This window comes from Lolium rigidum, chromosome 4, assembly GCF_022539505.1.
Source record: "Lolium rigidum isolate FL_2022 chromosome 4, APGP_CSIRO_Lrig_0.1, whole genome shotgun sequence".
NCBI lineage: Eukaryota > Viridiplantae > Streptophyta > Magnoliopsida > Poales > Poaceae > Lolium > Lolium rigidum.
The window spans coordinates 32457712-32470773 of record NC_061511.1 but is presented as its reverse complement, the minus strand read 5'-3'; the positions used below and the strand labels follow the sequence as shown (position 1 = coordinate 32470773).

General features: G+C 42.6%; 1 protein-coding gene and 1 pseudogene across 1 annotated transcript; one reads left to right on the top strand and one right to left on the bottom strand.

The window, feature by feature from the left end:
- The first annotated feature begins 247 nt into the window (after positions 1-247).
- Positions 248-4001, top strand: LOC124646856 (annotated as a pseudogene).
- Positions 4002-4456: 455 nt separating this feature from the next.
- Positions 4457-11693, bottom strand: LOC124646855 (ABC transporter C family member 10-like). Its single transcript, XM_047186901.1, has 13 exons — positions 11395-11693; positions 11144-11208; positions 9102-11035; positions 8312-8632; positions 7862-7948; positions 7133-7732; positions 6604-6768; positions 6231-6525; positions 5889-6103; positions 5516-5821; positions 5124-5187; positions 4688-4927; positions 4457-4566 (listed from the first exon to the last, which is right to left on the bottom strand). Exons 1-13 carry the CDS (start codon positions 11691-11693, stop codon positions 4457-4459), a joined length of 4701 nt encoding a protein of 1566 aa, XP_047042857.1.
- Positions 11694-13062: the final 1369 nt, after the last annotated feature.

Below are 13062 nucleotides of genomic sequence, written 5' to 3'. Positions count from 1 at the left end.
CCTGCATATTTCACTGGAATTCATCGCAAAAATGGTGAACTGAACCAGCTGAAATCACGCAAGAAAAACCTTTCTAGATGCGATACGCGACTATAAGCCTAGATTTTGTTTTTCGAGAATACGAAGCCTAGATTTTTTACTTTGAATTGAGGAGCATCTGCTGGGAAGGAGCAAAAATTAATTTGTTGAGTGTTGGGATGCAGCAACTGACCGCCAAGATCGGATATATTTCGGGAGAGGGGCACACATGAAGCGCAAGGCGAAGCGGAAGCGGGGCTTTGTTGCGGGCGGAGCAGGCAGAGCGGACTCTGTCGGGCTGCCTCCCAGGCATCTTGGTCATCGCCAGTCAATCCGCAGGTCAGCCCTAGCAAATCCCCTCCACTGTCATCAAAGTTGTCCGTTAATGAGAAGTAAGATACCATGGGATAATTGTAGTACAATGTCTTGTTTCTGCATCTATATGTGTAGTTGCATCCAATGTTGCAGTTGATAATTCGATGTGTTGAACCAGTAGGGTATGTAATGTTCTCATTCTTTGTTTCATAATTTTTTTCCACCGATTGTTCATGCGACATTTGAATGCCATGTTGCAGTTAGATCTTGTACACATGTTGTTTGCCTGTTTTTCTATGCTTTATATAACAGTTTTCCCCATGCCATTTTTGAGGGACAGTGTTATAAGGTCACACGTACTTATATGTTGCTTGTTTCCTTTGACTACACAGGAAAGGAGTTGGGTCCATGAATGAAGCATTACAGGGTGAAGTGGGCATCAGGAGCCGTTTCAGTGCATTACGTATTCGGCAGATTATGCGGGGTCTTACACCCCGGCAGCAGGGATATGTTGCAAAGTATGGATTTGAGCATTTCAACCGTATCGGGAAGTTCACTGTCCACGAGCCACTGGCTGAGTGGATAATGGGGAAAATAAACCCCCCATTCTCTGAGTTCAGAATTAACGCCGACAAGACAATAGTTTTCAGCAAGTCCCTTGTTCAGAAAATTTTGGGTGTACCGTCAGGGGGAAGACCCATTGTTCTGCACGGAGAGAAGACGGACAAAATCGAGGAACTACGAGCTCTGTACCTAAATAACGGACTAAGGGCATCCATCCCTCATGCTGTTAGTTTGCTTAAGAACAACGAGGACGAAGAGTCCTTCATGAGGACATTTTTCCTTATTGCACTTGCAGCAGTGCTCACCCCCACCACTGGAAATACAATAGACCTTGACTACCTGTGGCCCCTTGAAGATATGTCAAAGGTTCAGGACCTCGATTGGGATGGCCATATCACGGAGCATCTGATGGACGACGTCCAGAAATTTCAGTTCAAGTCCAGGGAGGAAAAAAAGACCAACTTCTGGGTTGGCGGGTGCTTGCCTTTGCTCATGGTTTGACCTCTCAATTTCCCCCCTCCTTGCCTCCCTCCTGTTGTACACTAGTGCACTGATGACATGGCTTTGATGCTGCTGCTGGCATTTCCTTTCTGATGTTATGCTATGGTGATTCTGCAGTTATAACTTATAAGTACTTCATGTTGCACTCTGTTTGATTTCGTTGATGCTGCAATTATGGTGGTAATGGCGTTCTCAAGTTAAACTTATAAGCCATTCATATTGCATTATGATTTTGTTGTTGGCATTTCTTTGTTGATGCCACAGTTATTGTACTGTGAATGCTGCAGTTATATTCAGTTCATACTGCAGACCGTATACATATCTTCTTCTCTTTGTTATTGTGATTCTGCAGCTTGTACAATTTCCTATTTAAATAAATCGTATGTAGATTTATTGATGTTATCCTTTTCAATGCCAGATTTTCTTTTGCCAAAAGCGTTCATAACTTTGTTCATACTATGAACCTTGTTTCAAACTCTGGTTTTGTAGATTGCTTACATGGACCACCTGGATCTTCCTAGAGGGCGAATTGTAGACCGTGAAATTAACTACTCAGTGCCCAGGATATGCCATGTTTCTAAGCATGATTTCCAATTTATCGCGATTGCTGACCTGCATCGTCAACATTACAAGTTTGCCACATTTGGAATACTTCCTGTATGTTGTTTTCTCTACCTTATTCACTCTGTAGTTTGTGTTTGCAGCATACAATGTCTAAAGGCGTATTATTTTCTCATTCTTGCTTTTTATGGGTATTATGCAGTTCCGTAAAAGAACACTGTACGCTGATAATCCAAAAACCGAGACAGAAGTAGCAGAAGATGATCTTCATACTTTCTCCAACTCAAAGGATCAAGTCTTATCAGGGCAATGTGATCTTAAAGAAGTAGATGAGGAAAAAATAGATGAACTTGCACCGGAAGTCCAACCTGAAATCCTTCGGTTTACAGAAGCAAGCATCCATCATTCCCCTTTTGGAAGAACTGATGTTTGCTCAAATCAAGGTAATACTGAGGAAAGTCGTATAAATTATTTTAATACTTCAAGGAGCACCATGATGATACCACAAGATTAACAGGAACTAAAAAATCCTCTGGCTGTGGAAGGGGCAGTTCTAGCCAGAATACTACAAAGGCGGCTCTGACACCCTCTTCATCTGAGAAATCAGGTTACCTTGTCAGCGTGCATGCACATATGCATCAAATCTTAATTGCTTGCGGATTTGTTTATGTGTGAACTTCTGTACAGAAGAAGACAATGCTCGAGAATACAAATCTTTTGAGTCGGATGCTCATCCAACACCTCCAGAAGCTGATTATGGGGTAATATTTAGGAGCTGTCTATCTGGAGCACAGATGGAGAAAGTAAACCCTCTTATCCAGAAGATTCAACCAGAAGCTATTGTATTCGTAGCTACCATGAGGAACTGCGATGTTCAACTACCTAGTCCTCTTCTGGTATATTTCTGTTCTTCTATATCGAATGTGCATCTCACTGTTTTTGATATGAACTGGTTGTGGTAGCTACATTCCAGCTTTCTATATTCCCTGGTAAAATCCTGGCATCGTCAAGTTCTCGTGAACTTTCTAAATGATTGGATAAATGATTCTTTCTTGCTTCACAATTGAAACCATGCCTTTTCCGTTCAGCCTAAATTTTCCTTTATTGTTTCTTGTGTAATGACATCGAATCTTGTCCACATGTAACCAGATCATTTCGAAGGAATGCGCCTTAGCCACAGCTGCACACTTTCCGGATGAAAATGGGACTGTCACACTTCAGGTGCTGGGCAAGAGTGAGAAGTGGCGGCCGAGATTCTTCATAGAAAAAGGCACGTGCATGCTTGCAGGCAACTGGTTGGACTTCGTGTGTGACAACCAAGTGCAGGTGGGCGACATCTGCATCTTTGTACCGGCAAAGGGCGGGGAAAGTTCCGCATTCATGGTCCATATAATTCGTGCTGAAGTTACTCATCCTAGGGCTGTTAAAAGGGTTCGCTCAAGCCATGATTCTTCGGTTGATGGGGAGGAATGACAAACCCAGATATCGACTCGGAATGGCAAGAGACTGATGGCTGTTAAAGGTTATAGCGACTTTGTACAGAGCAACGCAGGGACATGTGTCTGTTTGAATTGATGGGGAGGAATCAGGAGCAAACCTACCACAGTCCAATGTTGTATTCGTAGACCAGTTCTAGTTTGTGAAACAGATTGATGAGAATTAGGCAACTAGCATGTAGAAGCTATTCCTGTTGGTGCCCTGTGCGTCTTTGGCATGTTTTCTACTCTCTAATCAAGGTATGCATAAGGCTGACATATTTTGGGCTTCTAGCTCAGCTTCTAGACTTGTTAAATTCAAGTTTTTTTTCCAGTATTTTTTGCATGCATCAACGAGTATTGCCAGTTCAGGTTTGTAGTTCAACAGACTCTGGTATAAGTAACAATGTAACTTCATTTATGAAGCCAATGAACTCAGCATAAATAAGTAACAAGGCCTGGTGGCAACTATACATAAATATGTACTAATGGACAAAAGACTTCACCATACATTGTCAGCAAATACATATGCTCAAGTTGTATCGCATGCAAAGGCAGAAGTGTGCATTGGCTCTAAGGTGTGTAAAGACCAATTCGGTGCTCTACTATTACCTTGGTAATACTATGAGCTCCCCCTTAGCCTTACTAATCAGTACAGTGAGCAGGGTTGCAGATTTGTATGTACCTCCTATTTGGCCATTTATATATCTTATTACTGGAGCACAAAATCTTCAGGGACTTGCTGTACTCATCTTCAGCAATTCTGAAGAGTGGCGACAGTGCACCTTATGATACTCAGAATTTCTGGTAGCAAGAGATAGCGAACTATTTTTTCGAGAAAATAACCGGCAGACACCACTGTATTTTCTTCAGATTCCAAATAGATGAATTCCTCTAAGGTAAGCATATGTTACTGTACATCTTTTTTTTTTTGAGGTAAGCATATCTCTTTTGTTAAAGCTGAATTAAGTTCATCTCTTGGAGCGCTGCAGCAAGTATACAAACGAAATCAACAATGTCCTCTAAATAGTTGTTTTCGATGTGTATGACCAGTACTCCTTGACCAGCTCGCGAAAGAGAGATCCTTCAGTTTCCATGAGCTTTGCAGGTCTGTCATACTCCACTACTCTCCCTGGAAGTGTTCACATCATTAGTATGGAAAGATCCACAATACATTTGGTTTCAACTATAATCCACATATTCCATATTAACTGATGCTGGTCAATAGTAAGGTGCCAGTAAGAGAAACATACCGTCACTCATTGCAAGTACCATATCACAGTCCATAACTGTTGGTATATGGTGAGCAACTGTAATAACAGTGCAATTTTTGAATTCTCTCCGAACCGTTTTCTGAAGGACGGCATCTGTTGCATTGTCTATAGAAGCTGTGGCCTCATCAAGAACTAAGATACGGCACCTTCTCAAAAGTACACGTCCCAGAGAGAAGAGTTGCCTTTGGCCCATGCTCCAGTTTGATCCGTCTTCCATAACTATTATGATAAGCTCTTAATCAGTACTATGAAGGAGATAGTTACAAACACCATGCTATCGCGATGATGTAGCTAATAGGCATATGCTAAGACTATTAACTGTTTGACATATATAGGGCAAACGCATTTTGACACCTATTTTGAATTTTCGAGATAACTAGAGCATAGCTTTCTGTTCAGATCTGAAGTCTCCTACCATGTGAATCCAATCCGTGTTCTTTCTCCTGGACAACTTCAAGAAGTTGGCATTTGTCAAGAACCTGCAGCACATTGAAATCCACTTTAGTGATTCCTTTTGAAATGCAACATTATGTCTAGGTCTTTTGTTATGAAAAAACCAACATGTCATACAGGATTTGCCTAATTCAGTTTATTCACCCCATTTGATAATGTGCTGAACTTTCTGAAATCGTTAGGTCTATTATCACAGCAACTGTCCTGAATTACCACGGTCCTAAAGAGAAATGCCTCATGACCAACAAATACATTGGGTTCTTTTGGTGTAACGCCTTTTCATGTTAATGTTATCTGATTATTCGGTTTGGGTAAGACGAGAAAAAGCAACATAGATAGCTCTGCACATTTTACCTCCCATATTTGTTGATCTGAGAATTGCCCAAGAGGATCTAGATTGTATCTTACTGTACCCTGAAAAAGTGTTGGATCTTGTGGAATGATACCCAAACGCGAACGCAGGTCATGTAAGCCTACTGTACTGATGTCCACGGAGTCTATAATTATTTTCCCTCCAGCAGGTTCAACAAGTCGAAAAAGCGCACCAATTAGTGTTGTCTTGCCACTTCCTGTCCGACCAACTATACCAATCTTATCTCCAGCTTCAAACTTGCAAGTGATTCCATGCAGTACAAAGGGAGCATCTTTCCTATACCTAATCTGTTGAATGAAAGTCAATTGCATAAGTTTGTTAATAGGATGGTACCTTGTACATGTAAATATTTACCTTCAAATCTGTAAGCTCCACACTGCCATCTTTGGGCCAATCTGGTGCTGGTCGATTTTCTTCGACAACTTCTGCTGCTTCACTTTTTATGTCCATGTACTGCCTCACCCGTTCCACCGAAATTATTTGATTTGCGAGCTTGCATTGGTTTTGAATAGAGAAAACAAACGACGTGTTCAGGGAAAGACCATAAGACAGTGCCATTCCCACAAAACCTGTGCAAAAGGAATTTATCATACCATTTGTAATGTTAATTTACTGAATAGTGTCAAATACATATAGTTAGTTGACTCTGGCACATACACATCAGGATTAAAACTGCATTTCATAATGTTAATTTACCAGGGCTAAAAGTTCCTTGAGGGAGAAGAACCATGAGAAAAGCAGAAAAAGAAAGAACCACGGCGCTCATTATTTCCAGACGTTGAATCAACCATTCAGTTGCTGCAAAATTATGGAAACATGGACTGGCATTCTTGTCAACAAGATCCAAATTTTCAGTAAAGAAGCGATCTTCTTCCCCAAAGGCCCTTACTGTTATAGCCCCTGAAATTGATTCACTCAAGTGATTTGCTAGAGTAGACTTGGTAGTGCCACTGATCCGCATCAATTCCTTAGCCGTGGCTAGATAGTACCTCTGCATGAATTGGAGTATGAAATCATATAACCCAAGAAACGGGGATGATCCATAGAGAAAAGAAGTCACACCAATTACCTGCAACCTAGTTGCCAAAACAACCATTGGCACGGATACAAGTAGAACTTCCCATTTAACAACAGCCAGTACCCCTAGATTGCTATATGCATTTAAGCTGGCAGCAAGGCTGAACATGAAAGCAAACGGAATATCAAGGTCAAGGATGTTCAAATCCAAAGAGACCTGCATTAGAAGAAAAGGAGCAGAGTTAACCCCTCATGATAAACTCTCCAGGTGTAGAACAAAAGTATAATTGCTTGTACTATCTATGTCCATGTATACAAGACCACTTAATCTTGTCTTAAGTCAAATGGTTTAAGTTTGACCAAGTTTTACAGAAATAAATGTCAATATGTACACAACAAAATCAGGATCGTCAGATCTATCATCAAATCAGTATGCTTTCAAACTATATTCATTGGGCATTGTAGATGTTAATATTTTTATATAAATCTGTTCAAACATAAACATGTTTGATTAAGATAAGACTAAGTGGCCTTGTATACATGACCGAGGGAGGGAGTATATCTTCTTTAAGAATTCTTACCCGGCTAAGAACTCTTCCTATAGGAGTAGTATCAAAAAATGACATGGGTGCACGAAACAAGGAACTGAGTAACTGGGAAAATAAGAATCTTGATGTCTGAATCCCAAGAATAATGACTGATAAAGATCTTGATAGCAAGAAGAACATTGTGCAAACTCCGATAACAATGTACACATTAATTAACTTCAGTGTACTAATATGAGGATTTTGGACATTGGCAGCCATCCACGAACTCTGGGCTATCTGCCCAGCAATGAAAATCATGTGAGAAATCACAGCAAAAGAGGCATACACCAAGCCTTTATTCTGCCGCAAGTAATACATATAAGGCTTAACACCAGCATCTCCAGTTTCCTTTTCCTCTTTCTTGATCAGTTGATCTGCTGGTGATGGCTTCACATAATCTCTATATCTGCTTCCATGACTACCATCTTTTTCATTTATCGATATTTCCTTAGCTCTGCTAGGGGGTATGTTGTTATTAAGATCTGAAACACCACTAGTATCTTTATGGCCATTTACAAGGTCCTTAAATTCTTTACAATCTGCCAACAGAGTTTGGTAAGATCCAGAACGGATAACCTCTCCATTGGACATTAACTGCCCAAAATACATCAGTAGTATCAGATGCAGTTGACATTGAAAAATAACCAAAATACTGCAGATAAATATAATACATAGAGGCAAAAATATCCTCATATGGTTACGTTTTTCGAGGTAGAGAGATACCAAAATGGAGTCAAATACGGGCAGAAAATCAACTTGGTGGGTCACCAAAAGGACAGTCTTGTCTGATAGAGCACCCATAACATATTTCTGTCAGAAAGCAAAGAGATTCATAAAACAATGAGTAAGTAAACAGAAGCACACCATTTGGGACTGATGTAACAAACAAAATTACAACTCTAGTTATTTTTTCACATGACTAGAACCGTATCCCTAAGAAATAACAAGTTATTTTTTCTTTCACATAACCACCATCACCTTGGCTGCTATGATGTTGCCTGTGCCAGTAGTGTTGGGGAAGAGAAGGCGAGAATGTCAACTAAAGGTAACATTACTTGGAGTTGTGGTTTTATGTTGCATCAGCCCCAAAAGGTGTGTGTCCGTGTAATTTACTCTAACCCAGTTTCACAATAAAATGACAAAACAATTTGCACACTTCTGACATAACCTTACATTGAAGAGTCTTGTTGCTGTATGGGCATCAACAGCACTGAAAGGGTCATCAAGAAGATATATATCTGCATTTTGGTATAGTGCACGAGCAAGCTGGACGCGCTGCTTCTGACCACCACTGAGGTTTACTCCTCTCTCCCCAATTTCAGTACAATCTCCATATGGCAACATTTCAAGGTCTTTGACCAACGAGCACCGTTCAAGTGTGTCTTGGTATCTTTGCCTGTCCATCGAAGATCCAAATAGAATATTGTCTTGCACAGTTCCTGTTTGGATCCATGCATTCTGAGAAACGTATGCTATTTTCCCACATACTTGGATCTGAAATGTTTGTCCAAAGATTAGTAATTTGATATTAAGCACTTACGAAGAAAGAATTAATAAACATACTTCAAGTTGACAATATAGTCAAGTAACCGTCAAAAACAACAACTATAGTCAAGTAAGTTTAAAGTGATGGCTAGGGATCGGACTACTGATCCTAGCATCCCGTGGGACCACCCCAGCATTGTTGGATCAGAGTGTCTTCGGGCTCGTTGGATTTAGTCCTCAGAACGTGCACCCTCACAGCCACAGACTAGCTATTACTTGCTCCGTTCCAAAATAATTGAAATTTCAATGTTCGTTCTAAGTCAATTGCTCTAAGTTTGACTGGTTTTGTAGGAAAAAAATCTGTACATTTGGTTCCTTGAAGTCACCATAATACAATCGTTCATATGTGTTCATGAAAAGTCGAACCAACTCACAAATTGATACCCATGTGTTTCGTGGAAAGGTGAAGATAACATACCGTGCCTTCAGTCCTGGGGACTTCTCCGAGTACAGCAGCCAAAAGTGTCGACTTTCCTGACCCTACCTCTCCACAAATTGCAACTTTTTCTCCAGCTTTGACTACCAAATTCACATTCTTTAGAGTTGGTTTTGGTGCACTCTCATCCCATGAGAGACTGCATGAATTCATCGCTATATGGTAATAATCAATGCCAGCATGGTATCTCTTCCTCACTTGCCCGTTCAGCTCGGGTGCATCAAGGAACTTTACTATCCGAGTGAAAGCAACCTTAGCTCGTATCACAACTGCAATTAGATCCGGTATTGACCTAACTGGGTCATGCACAAGACGCAGAGTTGCCACGAAGGTGAAGACATTGCTAGCATCAAGAGGGATTTCCAAAATATAGCATGTGAGGAAGGTAGCTGCTGAAGCCAAAACAGGCGACGCCCAGAAGAGGAAATTGTTGTACACCCTCCTAAGCTGGAATGCCCATAACCACTTGTACTCGACCTCCCTCAGCCCCTCGATGACCTTCTTGAAGTGGCCTTCCCATGCATATAGTTTCAAGACCTTCATATGAAGTAGTGACTGGGACATGGCCTTCAATCTCACATCCTGTGCTTCCATAAGCTTACTCTGGAATCTGTGTTGCAGCTTGGCCAACGGAGCGCTGCAGAGCACGTTGATGACAATGACGACCAGCGACGAAATCATCGCGGCGCCAACCGCGCTGTACAGAATCGCCAGACCGATGCAGAGCTGAACGCTTGTTGTCCATGTCTGATGGAACCAGTACGGGAATTCCCCGATCCGGTAGGCGTCAACGGTCACATAATTGATGATTTGTCCAGAAGAGTGCTCCAGTTTCCCTTCATTTGACAGCCTCTGTTGTTTCTTATAAATAGCGGCAGACAGGAACGACCTCACCTGTAGTCCTAATCTCCGAGTGCGGAAATACCACTGCCTCTGCGACAACGATTCACAGCATTTGCACATGAACATTACCGCAGCAAGCACACATCCTTGGTATTCAAAGGTCCCTTTCCCAAGTGATACATTGATGAATGCCTTGAGAAGTATCGGGCCTGTAGATAAGGTGAGAATCTTGAGCAATGCAAAGAAACCCGAGACCAGGATCGCATGCCTGTGGCAAGAAACAATTGTCCAGAAGATTGATGGCGTGGAGTCTGACCCCAACGACTGCTTCAGCTTCTCCCTGAACATCAGGTACTGGTTGTGTGCTCGATCTGTGGCGCCTAAAAGTGGCATGTCTTTGTCCTCAATGGGCTTCTCGTAGCCCATCTTCATCAAAGGATTCAACCACCAAAATGACATCTCGCTGAGGAAACCAGCTTGAGCAAAAGGAGTTACGTCGCCATCCGTCTCCGTGTTCAGGGGCTTGTATGAACCATCTCCGATTCCTTCATAACCCTCTTCATCAGGGCTTGGTCGAATGGCATAAATAAGGTGGAGAGCTGCACCTGGTAGGGACAGAAGATCTAAACAAGCCTTGACGGTGATGGTCTTGTGTGCCACAATATCAGCAACTGAAGAATAACAGATGAACGCTGCGAAGATGCTCTGCAAGACCAACCAAGACCGGACAAATGCCGCTCCAAGAAGCCGAGGTCTGATGCTGAGAGCCAAGTTGGTAAGGATCAAATTCAGTCCTTGAGATAATGCTACGAGACACCAATAAACAGAAGCGTCCCGATTGAACACCAGCATCCAGAGCCCTAGCTCAAGATAAACCAAACCCAGGCAGCCGTTGAGCAGCAGGGCAGCCCAACGTAGCCGTGGCCTGAGCGCCGACGCTCTACTCTTTAGAGTTTTGGCGATCAACTGGAGAGCGAGCACGGATACAAGCAGAGCGGCGATGCCGATTGAAACCAGACGATTCATGCAGGTAGAGGAGTTGAACATTTCCTTTGAAGCACATGAGGCCACACCTGAAATATAGTTATGAACAAGTATTGGAGTGAGATGACCCACCAGCATATATGCAAAGTGCTGGTCATCAGGTAGCTATGTATGTACACAGTGAGGAGAGCACTGACTTGTGAGGGAACACAGATGTTCAGCCTCTGTTGCACACGGGGGTGGATCAGCTCCTGTTTCAGGCCTGCAGAAACCATGAAAGAAACTAGTCAGGACTCAGGACAAAGAAAATCGAGGAGCCCCGAAGCTGCAGAGCACAGCCAGAGCAAAAGAGCAAACCGCGAAAGAAATGGGATCAGAAACCAAGACAACGTCACCCAAATAGGTGAGAAGATGCGAGTGATAACAGGGTCGGGCACGAGGAAATCACCTTGTGGTCACGACGTCCAGACGCGAGCACGGTGCAGCTCCGGATTTGAGTTCCACGGCGCTGGTGTCATCGACGACACGGCCGGAGGCTGGCTTGAACCTAGCTTGGAGTCGACGACGAAAACCCAGACTAGGCCACCTGATATGGACGCTACCGGTGCCGGGGAAGACGCCGCGTGGCTGGCTGGTATCGCTGTCACCGGCGCCGGGCAAGAAAGCCGCGAATGCACTGGATCTCCTGGTCACCGATGATGGCGACGACCGCCGGGGAGTCGGGAAAGAAGGCTGGCCGCGAATCATGGCTGCTCCCGGTTTGCCTCAACGCTCCAAGAGGGAACGAGAGAGACTGTGAGGTTGGAGTGACAGCGCGCGCGGGTGTACAATTTTTCAATTATTCCTCGGCTTATAAACATAGTACTCCATTTGGAGTGACAGCGCGCGAGAGAATACTGCATTTGTCAACTTCTCACGTCCATCTCTTGGCATATTTGTACTCCTGCGATGATTAGATACGACATTTCTTAAGAGCAATTTATATTCTCTACAATTCCCTTGCACGCTATTATTATTGATAAACTTACGAGTCAACTTGGCAGTACTACTAATTTTGTTTGTTCATACAACGTCCTTAGCCTTTCACTACTATTAAGGAATCAATCATCTAGTACCAATTTTCGAAGTTTGCGCCAAGAACCTTCAGCACATGTTGTTCCGTAAACTCCACATGATGCTCATTTCTTTTTGACTCTTACCATATGCATCAAGTTGACCATCTTAATTAATCGCGTATGTTAATATGGAGCTTTGCCACCATTCGACACAAGGGAATCAATCATCTATCCTTTTTTTTTTGGCATTATTCATTGACTGACTAGACCTGGTTTGTCTGCCAAGGAACACGAACCCAGGAAGTCAAGTTATTTGGGTCGGAGACAAGAAAATCAACTTGTGGTTGGATAGTTAGAAGGGTAGTGGCACCCCAAGTCCACCAAAGTTTAAACCTCAGGTTTGACACTTTAGTGTCTCATTAAAAAGCGGAATATTCTTCAGTGGAAGGTGACGTTTCCGTCGACAACGAGACGTCATCTCAAGACATGCCGTATCAGTTTCTTGAACTTAGTCTCTCGGAGGTGCTCATAGAGGCAGGGTGTGGGTGCGTTCATAGAGGTGAGAGTACGTATGTGTGAGCGTTTGCGTCTGTAATGTGTTTCGCAAAACAAAGCTATTTGGGTCGGGGAAATAGATAGAAATATTTGTTTGAACTATTTTTCCACTTATGTTGGCTAGGTGGCAGTGGTGGGTAATTTACAACAACTGAAGTGGAAAAAGTTTTGTTGATGGGCGTAAAATGGGAGAAACCTTCACCCTTTAATATTAGGTGTAGGTGTAGATGTAGATATTGATGTAGCCATAGTGTTGTAGATATAGATACAAATATAAATATAATAGAAATACAGACATAGATGTAGGCATCCAAAACCATAAATCAAATCACCCGCACACCGATCACTTAGTTCTCATCCAAGAAGGTACCTGCTACCACATAATTAACAAGATGGGCAAGCAACTATTGTTCCTATCCGTGCTTCTCATCGCCTCCCGTAAGTGTTCAAAGTGTGTGTTATTTTTTTTATCTCGCCCATGGAGTTAGTTCAATTCTTGTTTGGTG